The following is a 20,320-nucleotide window of genomic DNA, read 5'->3' as shown; positions in this document are numbered from 1 at the left end:
TAAATAAGTGAGGTGTTTTTTAAAATATATGTATTGTGTTTTCTTTGTTGGGGTGGGGGGGCGTGGGGAAGGTATTCCCATTCATAGTAATGAGAGCTCTGTACAAACTCCCATTACTATCAATGAGAAAATACTTCATTTCGATTGGTGGTCTGGTCCAAGCAATCCCAGGAAGCGCTTGCGCTGGGCTGCACATCTAGGCCTTGGAGTGGAAGTGTTCGTTCCTCCGGGAACGCCAGGTATTTTCATAAATTTATTTTGCGGTCGGAGGCATCTGCCGAAGTCTCCGACTGCAATTTCTGGCCGGATTATCTGGTTATCACATTGCTGTTCGTGCGACCTTGGCTGGCGCGTTTTCGACATTACAGCAGCGACTACACTTCAAAAGTGCATTGGCTGTAAAGCACTTTGGGTCACCCCAAGATCGCGAAAGGCGCTATATAAATGCAAGTCTTTCTATGTAAAGAGAAAAAGGTTAGTAAAGACAAACGTAGGTCCCCTGCAGTCAGAATCAGGGGAAGTCATAACGGGGAACAAAGAAATGGCGGACCAATTGAACAAGTACTTTGGTTCGGTATTCACTGAGGAGGACACAAACAACCTTCTGGATATAAAAGGGTTCAAGAGGGTCTAGTAAGGAGGAGGAACTGAGGGAAATCCTTATTAGTCGGGAAATTGTGTTGGGGAAATTGATGGGATTGAAGGCCGATAAATCCCCAGGGCCTGATGGACTGCATCCCAGAGTACTTAAGGAGGTGGCCTTGGAAATAGTGGATGCATTGACAGTCACTTTCCAACATTCCATTGACTCTGGATCAGTTCCTATGGAGTGGAGGGTAGCCAATGTAACCCCACTTTTTAAAAAAGGAGAGAGAAAACAGGGAATTATAGACCGGTCCGCCTGACATCGGTAGTGGGTAAAATGATGGAATCAATTATTAAGGATGTCATAGCAGTGCATTTGGAAAGAGGTGACATGATAGTTCCAAGTCAGCATGGATTTGTGAAAGGGAAATCATGCTTGACAAATCTTCTGGAATTTTTTGAGGATGTTTCCAGTAGAGTGGATAAGGGAGAACCAGTTGATATGGTATATTTGGACTTTCAGAAGGCTTTCGACAAGGTTCCACACAAGAGATTAATGTGCAAAGTTAAAGCACATGGGATTGGGGGTAGTGTGCTGACATGGATTGAGAACTGGTTGTCAGACAGGAAGCAAAGAGTAGGAGTAAATGGGGACTTTTCAGAATGGCAGGCAGTGACTAGTGGGGTACCGCAAGGTTCTGTGCTGGGGCCCCAGCTGTTTACACTGTACATTAATGAATTAGACGAGGGGATTAAATGTTGTATCTCCAAATTTGCGGATGACACTAAGTTGGGTGGCAGTGTGAGCTGCGAGGAGGATGCTATGAGGCTGCAGAGCGACTTGGATAGGTTAGGTGAGTGGGCAAATGCATGGCAGATGAAGTATAATGTGGATAAATGTGAGGTTATCCACTTTGGTGGTAAAAACAGAGAGACAGACTATTATCTGAATGGTGACAGATTAGGAAAAGGGGAGGTGCAGCGAGACCTGGGTGTCATGGTACATCAGTCATTGAAGGTTGGCATGCAGGTACAGCAGGCGGTTAAGAAAGCAAATGGCATGTTGGCCTTCATAGCGAGGGGATTTGAGTACAGGGGCAGGGAGGTATTGCTACAATTGTACAGGGCTGTGGTGAGGCCACACCTTGAGTATTGTGTACAGTTTTGGTCTCCTAACCCGAGGAAGGACATTCTTGCTATTGAGGGAGTGCAGCGAAGGTTCACCAGACTGATTCCCGGGATGGCGGGACTGACCTATCAAGAAAGACTGGATCAACTGGGCTTGTATTCACTGGAGTTCAGAAGAATGAGAGGGGACCTCATAGAAACGTTTAAAATTCTGACGGGGTTAGACAAGTTAGATGCAGGAAGAATGTTCCCAATGTTGGGGAAGTCCAGAACCAGGGGACATAGTCTTAGGATAAGGGGAAGCCATTTAGGACCGAGATGAGGAGGAATTTCTTCACCCAGAGAGTGGTGAACCTGTGGAATTCTCTACCACAGAAAGTTGTTGAGGCCAATTCACTAAATATATTCAAAAAGGAGTTAGATGAAGTCCTTACTACTAGGGGAATCAAGGGGTATGGTGAGAAAGAAGGAATGGGGTACTGAAGTTGCATGTTCAGCCATGAACTCATTGAATGGCGGTGCAGGCTAGAAGGGCCGAATGGCCTACTCCTGCACCTATTTTCTATGTTTCTATGTTTTTCCTATAATAAATTACAGATGTTTCTTGGAGCAGATTCTCAGGCAACTCAGAAGTCAATCCTTTGGACAGCTTAGATGTCATTTTAGAAGTGCCCAAGATTAGAAACACGAGGTAGCTACTGGTCATACTTGGCCAGTACTAAGTTTTCTCAGTACATGCACTTTCATATCTGCAGTACTAATTTCAGCAATCTGTTGCTCCCAGGTGCAAGAGAAAACCTGAGGTGAAAGATTTCCATGGAGACAAAATGGGTAATAATATTGATAACTCCTATAAAAAGGTAAAAATATATTTACTTCAAATTATATACATAAATGACAGCTACACTTCACACTCCCTTTACATACTGCCCCATTCACAGAATCACAAACAGTAGAAATTAGTTTCCAATTTTAATGAATCAGTGAAATTACAAAGCTTTTTCTTACTCGTGGAATAAACTTTATATCCTCTATTTACTTATGCTACCAAGATAAAATAGCACATTTTACAAAAAGAATGATATTACAAAACCAGGAAAGTCTAATTTCTAAATATTAAATAATGCTGTTACCTGGACAGGCAGCATAGTGACAGGTTGAGTGAATGTCTCTCCTTGTGATGTTGGTTGAGTGTTATCAGTAGTTACAGTTTGGACCACATTCTCCTTTACAGACTCTGAGTTCCTAGACTCCCACTCTGAAATACAATGTTAGAATGCTACTGTTAACTTAGATTAATTACAGAATGTCTCACTGTAATTTATAGTGCATTTTATTTTGCACAAATTTTGCATTCCTTTCAACTTCCACTTTATCTATTTGCAAGGTTTTGTTGCTGCTTACCATTTGCTGTCTTAAGAAATTACGCTGAAAACATAATTTCAAGCATCAATTTACAAGGAACATTATGAACAAAAATCTAGAAATGTTAACAGCACTCACAGATATCACTCTGAAATGTGCTCGCAGCAGTGGAAGCTTAAGAGCAAATATGAACCTTTGCAGTGCTGCAGTTATAAGGCTCACATGTATGTACATTGTTTCTAAGAACTGCTGGGGAGTATATGGATTTGGCGGTCTATGGTTTGATGCACTTTTATGCAGCAAAGCTTAACCCGGTCACATATAGCACACAATTATGGCACAAGACTTGGGGCTTTTTTTTTATTGGTTGGCGAACTGATTTTTTTTGGAACACGGTGTCCCAGCTTCAAAATGGAGGCTGGGACTCCTGGCCTGGTAGATGAATGAAATCTAGTAAAAACTTTTAAAGTTAGAAAATGTTCTGTGAAGCTATGAGATTTTCCTCATTCATAGTATAAACTTTATCCTCTATTTATTGTGCATGACATTGGAAACTACATTACAGTCTGTTTAGCTGGATCAACCCATCGTTAATAAGTATAAGTATAAGTATAGTTGGTGTTTTCTGACAGCTTTAGCAACCTGATTCTGACAATGGAGTCTAATTAAAGACTTGAAACGTTTGTCCTAATGAACAAACAAGTTGAGCTATGCAGTCAAGCAGTTTTCAGTGCCACTCTATTTTTGGAAAAATTCTAACATGCCAGATTCTCCCTGCACCTCCTGCATCTCATGAGGTGAAGACACTGCTGTAATTAGGTAAAAATCTGGTTCTAAATTTTGGATGGAGAGCATTAACAAAATCTTCTAACTTACACTTCCAGAGGAGGATTCAAAATAGGAAACTGTTTAAATGAGATCTTAAAAATAAAGGCAGATATAGACAGGTATAACAATTTTGTTTGCATTTTGTTCGATAGTCTAAACAGTGTAATTTCTTATGTATACTGTATTAGATCTCCCATGGTGCTGCTGAAAGCGAGTTGGAGAATTTGTCTAACTGCCATTTTCACATCATTGAGTATGTAGTAGTCCCGTGTGTGTTTCTTTGTTTTTTCCTTTAGTCCTCTTGTCTTTTTGAGTTTACTGTGTTGTTTTGTTTCTTGTTTCTCATTTCCCACTAATCTTTTTGTCTATGTTTGTCTCTTCTGCTTCTCTGTCCTGTTTAGGTTTTTCTGCCCATTTCTCTTGGGTGGGATTGGTAGGCCAGCTTTTGGGTGGCAGGTCACAGGTGAGGGATTGGCCATGGCCAGAAGCCAGCTTTCAAGTAGTGAGTTAAAGATGGCGGAAGTGATCCAGCCAGACTGGATCCGGTCAGGGACAAAAAGCTACGGTTGGTGTTTTGGAGCATGTGCCAAACTGTTACCTAGCTTGGAGACAGAGCTTGTTTCAGAAGTCATATTTAAACACACCACACATAAAACATAGGTTAAACATAGGTTAAAAAGTATTGTTACTAACAGTACTTAATATATACAAGACTCCAGATAAAATTGAAAACCCAAAGAAAATACAACCTGTTCAAATAAAACATGCATCAAAGGCCTTTGATAATCTACTAAAATACAATGATGACCCCATACCACTATTAACAGTTTCCTGGTCGATCATGCCTCCCTCTGAAAAGCCTTCCAGATCATCTAATTTCAATTTTTCCCATGGAATATAGGTGACTCCAAGGTCCACATCCCAGAACTGCTTATATTCAGGTTTCACACCTTTGTTTAAAGCCCAAGCAATCTGCAGAAGAGGGAAGATGAAGCATATTAAGCAATAACACCAAGACAATAGGAATACAATGTACAAAATTCACCTCTGCATTTTATCACTCTTTTCCTTCCTTAATTAACTACCATTTAAATTTGCATATTTAGTACTATTTTACAAGATATTCCTGGACTACGTAAAATATTGGGGTATGATCACAGTAAACACTGATTTATTTCTTAAGTAACCCCCCTTTGCCAAGTGATCTTACACTATTCCCTGACAAGGACTTGATTCAAGGATTGTCCTAGTTATGGTGCCGAGGTTATTGGGAGATACGTGATAGCAGAGATGTCAAACCTATGAAGCGTCAATCTGTATGCAACAATTAGTAAGTGGCCTGTGCATTACTTAACTGTTTATAATTATAATTAAATGCCATGGAGTACAGTTTCTGCCAAGTTGCACAGCTTTTTCCAGCCCAATTCGCCGAAATCGATCAAACCAGCGTAAAATATAGTGGAATTTCAAGCGCAAGTTTCTGTGATCTTTTGCACTGTTTTAAAAAAGCATTGAGCTGGAAGTTGGCCTTGCCCACAAATCTGGCAAAGCCTCCAGATCAAATTAATCGCAGCGACGAGCTTCCGCTAATTGTGGCCATTTGTGGGCCTTTGAGGAGTCTCTTAAAATTAAGCTGTGTGTGTGTGTCAGGACACTAATAGGCATCTTTTAAAAGCTTTTAAATATTAAAAATATTATATTTACCTAGAAACTGACAACTGTACACCAATGGAAGTAAATGTTTCTGTACAGTTTTTTTGAAAGTAATTTTCTGTTATTTAAAATCAAGTTACTCACAGGTGGTGGACTAGACATGCTTATTTTTGTGATAAACCGATTTTCAAATGCCGGCATTTATGCTCCACTCGAGCCTCCTCCTGTCTTTCCTCATCTAATTCTATCAGCATAACCCTCTATCTCCTCCTCCCGCCTCCCCTTAAATGCATCTACATTATTCGCTTCAACCCCTCCCTGCGTTAACGAGTTCCACATTCTCACCACTCTTTGGGTAAAGAATTTTCTTCTGAATTCCCTATTGGATTTCTTGGTGACTATCTTATATTGATGGCCTCTAGTTATGCTCTTCCCTACATGTGGAAACATTGTCTGTGTATCCACTTTATCAAAGCCTTTCATAGTTTTAAAGATCTCTATAAGGTCACCCCTCAGCCTTATTTTTGAGAGAAAAGAGACCCAGCCTGTTCATCCTTTCCTGATATGTATACCCTTGCATTTCTGGTATCATCCTTGTAAATCTTCTCTGCACCTTCTCCAGTACCTCTATATCCTTTTTATAATATGGCGACCAGAACCGTACGCAGTACTCCAAGTGTGGTCTTAACCAAGGTCCGCTACAGGTTTAGCATAACTTCCCTACTTTTCAATTCTATACCTCTAGAAATAAACCCTCGTGCTTGGTTTGCCTTTTTTTTTTATGGCCGTGTCGCAACTTTTAGTGAGTTGTGTATTTGTACACCCGAGATCCGTTTGTTGCTCTACCCCTCGACTCGCACCCTCCAAGTAATGTAACCTCCCTATTCTTCCTACAAAAATGTAATACCTTATCTATGTTGAACTTAATTTATTATATGCCCATTCTGTAAATTTATTAATGTCCTTCTCAGTATTGACTATCCTGCCCAATTTGGTGTCATCCGCAAATTTAGAAATTGCGTTTTTGATTCTAAAGTGTAAATCGTTGATATAAATTGTGAACAACAGTGGTCCCAGCACCGATCCTTGTGGAACACCACTACCCACCTTCTGCCACTGTGAATAGCTACCATTTACACCTACTCTCTGCTTTCGGTCTTGAAGCCAGCTAGCTATCCATTCTGCTACTTGTCCCCTGACTCCGCATTCTCTGACCTTGTTCATCAGTTTAATATGGGGTACCTTATTGAAGGCCTTTTGAAAATCTAGACAAATTACATCTACTGCATTACCACTGTCTACTCTGTTGCCTCTTCAAAAACTTCAATAACGTTGGTCAAGCAAGACTTTCCCTTTTGAAATTCATGCTAACTATTCATGATATTTTTGGTTTCTAGATGCTCTTCTATTTTCTCCTTTAGTAGGGATTCCATTATTTTTCCTACCATCGATGTTAAGCTGACTGGTCTATAACAAGGGGATGTTCTATTCCCCTTTTCAAATATAGATATTACGTAAGCTAACCACCAATCCTCTGGCACTGCACCCTTTTCTAACAAATTATTAAATATGTGTAGTAATGCCTCTGGAATCTCTTCCCCAGATTCTTTTAAAATGCATGGATGCAATCCATCCGGACCAGGGGTTTTACCCTGAGAGTTTGATTAATTTATTTAATATATCCCCTCTTTTTATTTGAAATGCACTTATCCCATTACTAATCTCATCATCTAATGTTATGTCCACTTGTTCTATCTCCCTGGTAAATACTGAAGCAAAATAATTATTTTATATTTCTGCCATCTCTCTATCATTACCTGAGGTATTATCCTGCCTATCCCTTAATGAACCTATTCCCATCCTAACCTACCCTTTTTTTTTTATTGATGTGCCTGTAAAATATTTTACTATTTTGTTTTATGTTCCTTGATAATTTAATTTCATAGTATCTCTTTGCCTTCCTAATTTTTTTTTTTACTTCTCTCCTAAACTCTTCGTATTCTCCTTTATCATGCTGTCTATGTACTTAATATATGCCTCTTTCCTTACCCTCAATTGTTCCCTTATGGCTTTATTCATCCATGGAGTCTCATTAGTGTTTAGTTTGTTCTTTTCCTTTTAGCGGAATTCCTGTACTCTGTTGAACACCGTTTAAATGTTTTCCATTGCTGTTCTACATCGTTTTTTGCCAATATTGTTGCCCATTTTATTTTCCCAAGTTCTATTCTCAGCCCCTCAAAATCAACTTTCCTCCAATCTATTACCCTGGTTTTCATCATACTTCTTATGTTCTTCTCAATTATAACGTATTATATTATGGTCACTAGGTTGAGTAGAAACTTGAACCATAAAATCAATTTGCAACACTAGCACAACTTTGAGTGCAACTTCCGCCCAGATTTCTACATATTGCACTTCTGCCTGTCTATCCTTCTTCATTCCGTTCCTCTCACTTTTCCTATTTTACTCTTCTGTTTTTACCTCTCACCAGTTTGTCTGGAACCATATGTGGAAAGAGACAGCAGCAATGGATCTTGGGAGGGTCAGCGGCAGCATGACTTTGGACAAGTGGGAAAGCCCAAGCAGCAGCAGTTACCATATCTGGGACTTGGTGAAAAGGCATGGTGGATGGTAGGTGTGAAATGAGGCACCTGGTTGCTATTTCCTTTTGTCTGCTGGGGTCAGCAGTGATCCAACACTCAGCCGTAGCCTTTTTGAGGTCTAACTGCTACTCTCCCACTTTCAGGACAAAGCAATATTTAGTGAGATGAATACTGTTAATGAAAAATATGCATCTCTTCAGAACCTGCTGGCAGGGAATGAAACAAACAGATAGTGCTTCTACTGAAGCAGAGGCTCCCCTGGTGAGTGCATATCAGTAAGAGTCACATCCAGCAAATCCATTCCAGTATAGAGCCTTTACCCTCAAAATAAACACTGTCCTTCACAGAATTTTCCTCCCAATAGTGATCCTAAATCTATGCAAGTAAATGTTATTTTTTCTAAAATAAAATCACGGAGTTGATTTACCACTGGAGCATAGTAGACAACAGCACTGCTTTTTCTCCTTCACTGTAACCTGTAACAGAAATCCACGAGCATTCGCTCTGTGATTTCCCTTAATTGAATGCACAGACAATCCAAACCTGCATTGTCATTCATTAATGCAAAAAACTGCCCACACAAATACCACATTTTAATGATGGTCATACACAAGCTGACCGTGCTTAGTGCAATAAACAAATTGAAGTCTTTCCTTTTGTCACTTTTATGGAACCAGCCATTGCAATTTCCTTCTTTAATAGTCTGTAGCTTATTCAGAACTCACTCACCTTAATAATTTTGGAACCCATTTTAAAGGATCCGGTGCTTAGTTTCTGAAGGGCACGAAAAGCATCTTGCCGATGAACCATACAAACATATGCACATCCTCGAGGAGGTATCATCTAAAAGAGATATTCAGTAATTAAAATAAATAGTACGATAAAGAAAATCTCCATCTTTAGTCAACCCAGTAGCGTTTCACATTAATGGAATACCCATCCCCGAAGTAGTGGGATTACATTAATGGGATACCAATCTCTGACTTAGTGTGATAAAGTACCACATAATAAATTCATTAGCAAAATTGAAAGCCCATGAATTTAAAGGGGCAGTGGCAATGTAGATGCGAGATTGGCTAAGGGAAAGAAAGCACAAATGTGGTGAACGGTTGTTTTTTTTTTTAGATCGGAGGGAGATATACAGCGGTGTCCCCCAGGGCTCGGTATTAGGACCACTGCTCATTTTGATATATATTATGACCTGGACTTGGGTATACAGGACATAATTTAAAAGTTTACAGATGACACAAAATTCGGAAATGTAGTAAACAGCGAGGACCAGAATAACAGGCTTCAGGAAGACATACAGTCCGGTGAAATGGGCAGATTCTGGGCAGAAATGGGCAGCTAAAATTTAATGCAGAAGTGTGAAGTGATGCATTTTGGTATAGGTAGGCAGAATGTGAGGCAATATAAACTAAATTGTATAATTTAAAAGGGGGTGCAGGAATAGACACATCTGGGGGTGTACATGCACAAATCTTTGAAGGTGACAGGACAAGTTGAGAAGGCTGTTTAAAAAAAAAAGCATAAAGAAACATTGCGTTTATATATGGAGCAAGAGAGCACAAAGGAAAGGAAGTTACACTGAACCTATACCAATCACTGGTTTGACCCCAGCTGAAGTACAGTGTCCAATTCTGGCCACCACACTGAAGGAAGGATGTCAAGGCCTCAAAGTGTGCAGAGGAGATTTACTAGATTGGTACCACGGTTACATGGAGAAGTTGGGGTTGTTGTCCTTTGAGCAGAGAAGGTTAAGAAGATATTTAGATGTTCAATATCATGAAGGATTTTAATAAATAAGGAGAAACAGTGGCAGAGCAGTCGTTAAGCAGCGGACATAGAGTTAAGGCAAAAGAACCAGAGGCAAGGTAAGGACATTTTTTTTTTTCATGCAGCGAGTTATGATGATCTGGAATGCACTGCCTGAAAGGGTGGTGGAAGCAGATATATTAACAACTTTAAAAGGGAATTAGATACATATTTGAAGTGGAATAATTTGCAGGGCTCTGGGGAAAGAGCAGGAGTGTGACTAATGGGATAGCTCTTTTACAGAGCCAGCACAGGCACGATGGGCTGAATGGTCTCTCAGCGCTGTGTCATTCTATGATTCTATGCAGAGCAATACAGACTACACTTCTGAATGGTGCCTCAAGGAACTGACTTTTCCTAATTTACCTCGACTGATGCTTATGTATCAAGTGTTGCTTAAAAAAAATGTTTGAACTCTGCAGGTACAAAAATCTGTTACAGGAGTTAAAATGTCAAATATTTACACTGTCACAAATAATCAATCAATACTCACATTTATTGATTCAATCTGGCCGAACTCTTCGAAGAGATTTGTTATATCTTGTTGCGTTGCCTTTTTGTCTACCTGACCAACCCATAGTGTGGTACTGCATACTGAAGTGCAAGTGTGAAATAAACAGAGAAAAGAATGTAAAAGATTACACAATGTACATAAAAACCTACTGACAACTTTGCAGCATTCATTTATCATAATTGTGGGAGTATACATAAAATTGGAGGATAAATTTCCATGCAACAAACTGGAACAGGACCTACAGATCTGTGTGTGTTAAAAGACGTATAGTACCTATCGGGACCATATGACGTCTAAAAGCACTTTACAGCCAATTAAGTATTTTTAAAGCGTAGTCACTATTGTAATGTAGGAACACGGCAGCCAAGGTCCCACTAACAGCAATGTGATAATGACCAGATCATCTGTTTTAGTGATGTTGGTTGAGGGATAAATATTGGACAGGATGCAGAGAAAAACTCTCCTGCTCTTCTTAAAAATAGTGCTATGGGATCTTTTACATCCACCTGAGTAGATGGGGCCCCAGTTTAAAATGCCTCATCTGAAGGACAGCAATGCACCACTTCCTCAGCACTGCACTGGAGTGTGCGCAAGTCCCTGGAGTGGAACTTGAACCAACAACCTTCTGATTCAGCGATTGGAATGCTACCACTGGGTCACCGCTGGCACCCGAGAGATATCTCTGGCATCGAACTAGTGAATCTATGCTGTACACGGTCTTTGGCTTTAATGTATTTTCTATAATAGAGTGCCCAAAGCTGCACATAGTACTCTCAATGTGGCCTAATCATTGTTTTTAATCAAAAAATAAATACCTGCCTTCATTTACCTGGTCTCACACTTTCAGGGAATAATGCATTAGAATCGCTGTTTATCTACATGTTTAAGGGTCTTTTCATTGAGTGTATGCTCCCATCCCTTATTTTTCCTCCCCAAAATTGTAACTCTCAATCTCTACAGTAAAATGCTCTGAACCACAAACATAAATGGAGAAACATAATGCAATTCAGTATCTCTGGATAACTCTGTCCTGAAAACAGATAGTACGCTATATGTGTAGCCTGCTGTATTTCATAAGCATTCTCTGTCCTAAAGGTGCTAAATAAAAGCAAATCTTTGTAACACAGTCAATCATCTTCCAAAAACATAAGGAAATGAATCTTTTGGTAGTTACATACTGCTAAGTGTCTTAGACCGGACAGGAGGTAGCCCCTTTTTCTGACGTTCCTTTTCACGTTCCCTTGCTCTTCTTTCACTGGAGTAAGATCGAGATGACTTCCTTTTTCTCTCTTTTGACCTTGAACGAGAACGTTTCCGATGCTTACGTTTCCGAGACCCTGATCGGGATCTGGACCTTTTCTTTCGAGGTGATCTAATCAAACATTGCACAAAACTAAAATTTCTACTATTATATTAAATGTCTTGCAACTTGCAGCAAATTATCTATAAAAATATTTAAATTAACATTTGAAACAAACTGCCTCAAAGAGCACTGCACCTTGAACGAGATCTTGAGCGTGACCTAGATCTTGAACGTACTAAAGGTTTCTTTTCTTCATGCTGAAAGATTTCTTCTTCAATAAGGTCCTGCCCATCAGGTGCATCAATATCCATATCCTTAATAACCCAAGGAAACATTAAAAACAAGCAACGGTAGCAATTAACTCAAGGGTCAATAAAGTGTGAACCAGTTATATAGTTTATCCGATTCTGGACCAAGTCATGATGATCAATTGTTCTGAAATGTACCATAGAATGACATCTAATATAGTGACAATGAGTCCAGTGACAATAGTATTCGTTATTCCAAATACTGCATGTATTTGCTCGCATAAGCAAGCTTGTATATGAATGCATACATACATACATCAATTCCCACATTTTCCAAATGGTTAACTGGAACTAGTGCAAAAAATGAACTACTCCCATTGAAAGTGGCCCAACAATAAGGTTTACCAAATGAATCTGCAGGATCCTTCTCGACACCACTTCCTCTCTCCAAAATGGTACAGAATGCCAAAAGGTAGTAAAAATAAAATTTTACTTAATACCAACACATAATTAACACGCAATAAATTACAGAGGGATTCAAGTGTCAATGTTCAAGTGGTATATGATGTACTTGAGATTCTGGGACCACTTCTACTGTATTTGTGGGTCTTCTTAAACCTTCTTACCCAAGATTACTTTTAGCTCTCATATCTTAGATCATTCTCATGGGTGAATCCCAATGACCTAACTCTTCCAGACTACCATACTTTGTCTCTAGATCTACACAAGGATTCGGTAGTGCGTTTGGGTAAACAAAGAGTAAGCCGTTAGGAACTGAACTAACATATGCCTTTAAAAGGACCCACTTGCAGTCTTTGAAAGCACTATAAGATTATAATACACCAGATCTTATCTTTAAGTTTAATATATGAAACAAATTAATTGCACAAATTAAGTAATCAAACAGTGATATTTAATATTTATAGTGTGGACTCTTTTCACATGAGATTTGGTAACTAACTGCCTTTTTCTTAAGACCTTTCAATTGTGTTTTTAAAGAGAACGTTCCAAATGTACTCGATTCAAACCAATTTCTTTACACAGAGAATTTTTGGAGAAGGAATGCTTTGTCAAAGGGAATAGCTGAGACAGAGATATTGCATCTTGTAAAGGATGAGTTTATAAACATTTGAAGCAGAGGAAGATACAAGGATGGGGGAAGGAGAGGGCAGTGGGATTAGTTTTGGATTGCTCTAGCAAAGAGCTGGCACAGACGTCAGGGCAAATAGTCTCCTTCTGCACTATAAACTTTAATAGAGATGAAACTAATGCTCAGAATTCACACCTACGTATGGATTTTTAAACAGCCCAGTATGGAGTGATGTGGCAGTTATATTTAATTTCCACTTCTCTTCTTATTCAGCACTTGTCAAGATAAATATTGACAATCAGGATGCCCTATTCAGTTGATGCAAGAGATCATCCTGAATAATTAACAAATGTAATGATGTAACCACTCCAAGTTTACTGAGTGATACTAACAGAGCCTGAGAGTAATCATATACCTATTTAAGTTTACATCCAACAGGACAAAATACAAAGGCATACCAGTTTTAATTCCACAGAGTCAACCAAAAAAAGTCGAATACATTATCCTAATCAAAGTACACCCCAAACCAGAGGCCGATTGCCATACTCAACATTCTGCAACAGTACAAAATAGACCTCCGACTGTCTCATATATCAAAATAGACCTCTGATTGTCTACCTGTTGCTGTTGCTCAAATGGATCCTCCATTCTGATCTCCTGATCTTGTTGCTGATGGTGAGTGCTGCCCTGGGAAGGGGTCACTGACTGTTCAGATCCAAAAGTTACCTCCTGATTGTCCAAAGTTGCATTCTGAAAAATAAGTATTTCATAAATACAAATCTGTACACGAAGGCAGTGGTGTGCTCATTTTCTATAGCCTACTAGTCCTGACCTAATCCTTTTGGTTACCAAAATACAGTATGTACAGATTTTCTTTACTAGAATAACAGCAAAAGTAGTTTCTTGTAAATGTCCAATCATAATTATTTGAAGAACAAATACTAGTTTTTTGACACCATTATGTGCATGGTTGATAAAAGCATGTGTCCCAAACGATTAACCCCTATACATATCTGCAATTCATCCCACAATTCTTAAATTGTCTATAATGTGAAAAAGGAATTTCTTTTCATGCTCCATGCAGGTGAGCTATGTTGAGTTAATTGCAAAACAATTCAATTGATGGTAATGAAAAGCATAGTTATAAGCACAAATGTATGGCCATCAGGACTAAAAAATTTTACAGAAAATGATTTTAAGTCCGAACGTGCACAAACATGTTATTTATGGGCTATAACAAGATAAAGCTAGCTTGTAGATATACTGTAAGGAAAACAAAATATGGAACCGTGAATCACTTTTTCATCTTCATAGCCTGAACAAGCATTTTAGAAAGTTCTAATATTGAATGTTACTTTTCAATACAATATGTGCAGTTAAATTGCTGCAAATGTCCCTCAAAAATAAACTCCATTATGTGGTTGGAAACATGCAAAGGAATATTTGGTTTGAGAATCATATATGAGCTGGCAATAAAAATGAAGAGACGTGCATCAATGCATTGTAGATTACGAGAAATCATTTGACAGTGAAGCATGAATGACAATTTGCAAAGTGTTAAATTTGATGGTAAAGACATGCGATGTATTACAAATCTTTATTACGTGCAGCAGTTGAATAAAAACTGATTGATAAATACATCAAGTGTTTTATCAAGATTCAAATATACACACATGAAAAAGGAACCTGTAATTCCACATACTAAATTAAAATATGGGTACAGAATTAATTGCTTCCAAGAAAATATATAGACAAATTGATTTGCCATCACTTTAAAGGTACAATATTTTCTCTCTCACTGAGGGGCTTTGTTGTGAACTACACAAGTTTGTTGCTCAAACTTTATCATTGGCAACAATGTCAATTATATTTACAATTATCCTTCATGCTTCTGCCTGTACCTGCTGTGGCTGTTGTTGCTCCATCAGCTGCTGCCGAAGTTGCTCAAAGTTTTGCTGCTGGAATTGTTCAGCCAGTTGCTGAAAAAGTGATGTGTTCATGGTCTCAGTTACAAGAGGTCTGCAAATCAAAGAAGTAACCATTTACCACGCAGGTGCAAACAACAGTACTTCTCTAAGAGACAGAAAAAACTAATGCAGAACTGGGTAGCATCTTCAGAGTTTTCAAAACAAGACACGGGACATTTGAACAACAGCATATTTTTTTTTCAGTATTTGAATCAACCATTTAAAAAACACATTAAGACAGTACATGCTTACAATCAGACTATATTGAACCAAGTTATATTCCTCTGCAGATGATTGTTATGCAACTACAGTATGTTTTGCTAAAATCACAGTTAAACATTAGAAAAGACTGTTCTTAACTGAAATTACTACTTAGAATTCCCCCCTCCAAATAGGCAATTCAAATAAAACTTGCAACTTTCCCCAAGGCTGGTTGGTAAATGCAACGTATGGTGTGGTATCAAATAATACAAGCCAATAAAGTCCCAGATCAGTGCTGAGTTAGCTGATATCAGTTGAGGTGTTAAGCAACTACAATTGGATCATCAATGATTTTAAAGGGAAAAACAATTAACTATGCTACTATTCAGTGACCTATGCCGAAAAGCGTGAATGGGTGTTCACATTAGCTTGACCATAATGCCCTGATGCTCAAATGACACAGCAGCACTCACCATCGGTGATGCACTAGACTGCTTCTGTGGAACTGTACCCTGGCAAATCACTGCACTTTGGGAGGAAGGCAGAAAACCAGGATGATTTATTCTAAATATAAAAGCTAACTTGCAGAAGGGAGGCACAGCATGCTCCCATACCACCTCAGGCTAATTGCATTTCAGTTTGTACCAATTCTTCATGCTGTAACTGTTTTTTCCTGACGGGCATTCAGGGAAGGTATGCAATGGAGGCTTAGAGAAGAACATATGATAGAACCATAATGTTACAGGAAGGTTTCATAACTAAAGCCTAGATGTTCTAAGGATTACTCACATTTTTGTTTGCGAAGTAAAATGTAAAAATAAAATGCGTTGGTTTTCCAGAGTTTATGTAACTCCTGAAGATATATTGTGTTGCCTGCCATTCTGCAAGAAGGCACTGATCACCGGTTGTTCTAATAAGGTGAACAGTTTCTAAAACAGTGTGGGCTAGATTTTCGGTTCTGCTCATTTCAGGGCAGTAACGGCGGTGGGGCGGTAAAGTTTTCGCCTCAGTCAGCAAAATTGGGCAGCTGGACCCCGAGTGTGGGGCAGTGCTGCTAAGGGCGGCGTTTCACACCTCTCTTATGACGCTAGGCCGGCCGAGCAAGCGTAAGTCCCAAGCTAAACAGCCAGCCTTGGAGCGCTCCAAGAGAGGCGTGGGGAGAAAAAAACCCAGAGAAAACCCCACCAAAAACATTCCCAATAAATAACTCACGCCACCACAACATAAATTGCAAAAAAAATAAAAAAATAATCACACTTACCAGAGGTCGACATTACTTACCTCACTGCAGCCGCTACAGCTTGGACCGCCAGCTTTCACAGGCGGTCCCAGCACGGTGCTCTACGATTGGGTGGCAGTCAAAAATCGAGTCGGTGTCGCAACCAGGGGCATTGCACACCGGCTCATCTCTTCCATGCGGTAATGATCCGTGCCCTGCCAAAACCGGCACTGAAAATAACGGCAGGGTGCTGGAAGCTGGCCACCTGCCCGGAAGAGCTGATCGCTGCCATTGCTGCCCCTCCAGGGCGAAAATAGAGGCAGCAACAAGCCAAAAATCCAGCCCAAGGTTTTGTTGATCAGCTGTGAATCAGCTCTCTACCTTTAGCTTCTCTCTTCTGTAATACTTAATGACTTCAAAACCAATTATGTTATGACCTTCTAATGCAAGTGTATATAATAGGAGCTGTCCTACCACATTTGAGCTATTAGCAGCAAAACTACTAAAGATTAAATGTCTAGCCAAGAATACTTGCAATTAATCTGCTTTAATTCCAAATATATTTTTAACAAATATTGACATGCCAGGAGTGCTGACAAAAAACCCTTCCAAACACTTTGGGCCGAAATTGGTCATCTGCCCATTTCTTGGCGATATGCCGGTGGTATGTCATTGCATATCGCCGGGGCAGAGTGCTGGCAAAATTGGTGCAGCCAGTCCTGAGCGGTGCGTCAGTGGACTGCGACGGACAGTCTGCTCCGGTGGTGCATGGTAAGTTGTCTGGGACACTTTGGGTCCCGAGTTCTGCGCACATGCGCTCTTCTATCAACCTCCCTGGAGGGGGGGGGGGGGGGGGGGGAGAAAGAGAGAGGGTGGGGGGAAAGAGGAGAGAGGGAAGAAGAAGAAATAGATTGCTGGGTGGGGGGGGTGGGGTGGGGTGGGTGGCAGGAACATACCGCTGACATAAAACCACCTTCTTTCTGATGGTATGCAGCTGCGGTGGTATGCGACCAATTTCGGACTTTTGGGCGGTCTGTAGGGTGCTCCATGTGGGCGGACGGTATGCATACCGCCCGGCAGTATGTCACTTATGAATTTCCTGCCGGGCGCTATGTTGTTTTTTTCAGATCAATTTCGCGATTTTGAGCAGTATGCCCGCCAATTTCGGGCCCTATATTACTGGTTTGAATAATAAACCTCGTCATTTCATTTGTTGTGCATATAAAACTTTACAAAACGAATAGTTAACAAAACACTTGGAGCAGTTTGTCTCGCATCTTAAATCAACAAAAACTGTCTCCATTCCAGTTTTGTTTCAAATTTCTTGATTTCTAGCAGGGAAACACAAGCTACCGTCATATTTTGAATTTTATGTATGGATTCCAATCCCATGACCTACATTCCAACAATATCAGAACTGATGGATGTGGTGTGCAAGTGACGGAAATAAAAAGGATCCAAATCAAGCCAGAAAGCTTTCTAATTTAAGCAAAATTTAAAGGGCTGTCCTTCTGGTTCAAGGGCATAGCCACAATCCTGGCTCACCCCCTCTTCCTTACACCCAGCACAACTTTCTTGAAAATCATAATGGAATTGCTAAGGAATGAGATCCAGGAAGCTTATGGCAATCAGGAGGTGGAAAATGCAACACACAAGAATCTTAATTTTCCAATATCTATTGTTGGGAATTTTACACTTTTCCAATGACTGTGCTGTGTACATCAATGGATGAAACAGTGAAATTGATTCAATTTTACCTCCAGTATATTTACTTATCACAATAAAATTCTACATTCTGGCCAAAGAATTCAGAAGCATGATATGTACTCATTCACAATTTGGGGGAAAATAGATGTATAAATCAGACAATTTCTTACAGCTGGGATGCAGATGATTCTTTCTTAGTTTCGTCCGAGCGATCATGTTCATCATCATACTCAAATCTGTCGAGGAGTTTCTGCAGCAAAACAAACCGAATTCAGTATTTCACAGCCAGTTGATTCACTAACAGTGTTCGCCCACCTAGCCCGCTCTATACATATATTCAGTTTTAAATTTTAATGGCTACTTCCCTCAGAATCAGCGATTTCTTCAAAAGCAGAAACACATTTAATTTGTCCTATGCCTCCTTTACTCTACAGTCTATTGCTAGTGACAGCCTGATTCTTGTGACAGCGTAGCAAAGAAAATGAACCAACATTGCTGTTTCTGAAGATGCCATGACCCATCACCTCAAAGCACCGGCACCACCCCTCTCTACTTACTGCAAATATAAATCCGATGGCTGGAGGCAGAGATTTTTAGATATTTTATTTAAGTGTTACAATATACAGTTTACTGATCTATAGCCAAACTGGAACTTTCCAACAATTGTAGTTTCACTTGTGCTGTGGAATTACAAGATGGATTCTACACATCTGGTACTAAGAGGACAATTTCTTCTTGAGGCTGTTCTGCAATATGAAGGGGACACAATAAGGTGGCCACTACTACTAGGAATGAGAATGGCCATCATCTTCATTACCTTCGTCAGTTTGTGTAGTAATAGGCTTTTTGGTTGTCAGGAGCGCATAAGGCAATAACAAGGACCTGCAACAATATGATTTAGTCTGAAATATTGAATCAATACTCAGGCGCCATTTATTGCTGAGGAATTTTTTTTAATAGTTAGAAAATTGTCTGATTGATACAAGGTGAAGGATGCTAGAAATTGAATACTTTTGGTGCTTGGCATCAACATTAAACATTTCCAGTTCAAATATAATGTGGACTTGATAAAAGTAAAACTCCCTCTAATCTACCCTAAATTCATTAAAGCACTGCTTAATATACCAGTGTAAATTTTTCCAATTCTAACTTTATTTATCCTTCCAAATGGGGCAATCAATCTGTGGCACAGTTTAAGCAGGGTCATGCCCACTCGGCAGAAACAACTTGCATTTCTACGGTGGTTCTATGTAAAAGAAAAATGCATCAAAGCACTCACACTTGAATAGGGAAAAAAAAGAGGAAAGACAAATTGGATATGTGCTGCAAAAGATCAGAGAGATGGGAAAAGAGAAGATTTATTTTGAAAAGTTGTAAAGACCCAGGAGTTAAGCTGATGGTGATTTTGGGACAGAATTCCAGAAGACAGGGGGATAGTAATTGAAAGAATGGCTTTTGACGGTGAAGCACAGGGAGTAATAAGCAAGTCGTAATCAACTTCCGGGTTCCCCCCGTGCTACTGGGCCCCCTCCTCCTTGCACGTCAGAACATTAAAGTTCCCCCTTAGCCCAGGATTTCAACCAGCCAATCAGAATGAGTCGTTTGATCATCAGGTGAAATTCAGCTTTTGTAATTAACATTAACTCAGGACATAAAATTAAATGCTGTAAGAACTTTAGTAATCAGCATGCTCGACTTATTTTAAAATCTCAAACATTTTACTTCAATAGATGACAACTTTAATTAGCCTGAAAGCCAAACCAGTATTTGCTCTCCTCAAAATGTTATGAAACACACACTGTATAACCACAGGAATCAAAAGTTCCTTATTTTCCTTTGGTCAAGGATAGAAGAAAATGGCTATTTAAATCTAATTCTAGACAACATCATAACACTGATGCAACACACATTTCTTGCAACGCACAATACTTGAATCTCAACAATGAAATTTAAGTGCTTAATTCTTGCCAGTAGGTGGTGCCTTGGAATAAAACACCATCACACAATATTGTCTGGATAACACTAATTAATCCAAGGGCAAGCTGTACAACCTGCAGCCTTGAGATCACTTGCGGCTTCTATTTCATGGCAATC

The 20,320-nt window shown here is 39.5% G+C and overlaps 1 protein-coding gene across 1 annotated transcript in view; it reads right to left on the bottom strand.

The window, feature by feature from the left end:
- tiam2a (TIAM Rac1 associated GEF 2a) overlaps nt 1-20,320 on the bottom strand; it is a 144,119-nt gene that overhangs the window by 7,999 nt on the left and 115,800 nt on the right. Inside the window, exons 8-16 of the mRNA XM_070890980.1 lie at nt 18,397-18,476; nt 15,034-15,151; nt 13,751-13,882; nt 11,990-12,108; nt 11,670-11,863; nt 10,471-10,571; nt 8,892-9,005; nt 4,722-4,878; nt 2,847-2,971 (exon numbers count right to left, since the gene is read on the bottom strand). Coding sequence (XP_070747081.1) covers nt 2,847-2,971; nt 4,722-4,878; nt 8,892-9,005; nt 10,471-10,571; nt 11,670-11,863; nt 11,990-12,108; nt 13,751-13,882; nt 15,034-15,151; nt 18,397-18,476 — 1,140 coding nt within the window. The remainder of the gene's footprint in view (nt 1-2,846; nt 2,972-4,721; nt 4,879-8,891; nt 9,006-10,470; nt 10,572-11,669; nt 11,864-11,989; nt 12,109-13,750; nt 13,883-15,033; nt 15,152-18,396; nt 18,477-20,320) is intronic.

Source organism: Pristiophorus japonicus, chromosome 9 (genome assembly GCF_044704955.1).
Source record: "Pristiophorus japonicus isolate sPriJap1 chromosome 9, sPriJap1.hap1, whole genome shotgun sequence".
Lineage (NCBI taxonomy): Eukaryota > Metazoa > Chordata > Chondrichthyes > Pristiophoridae > Pristiophorus > Pristiophorus japonicus.
This window is presented reverse-complemented; position numbering and strand designations above follow the sequence as displayed.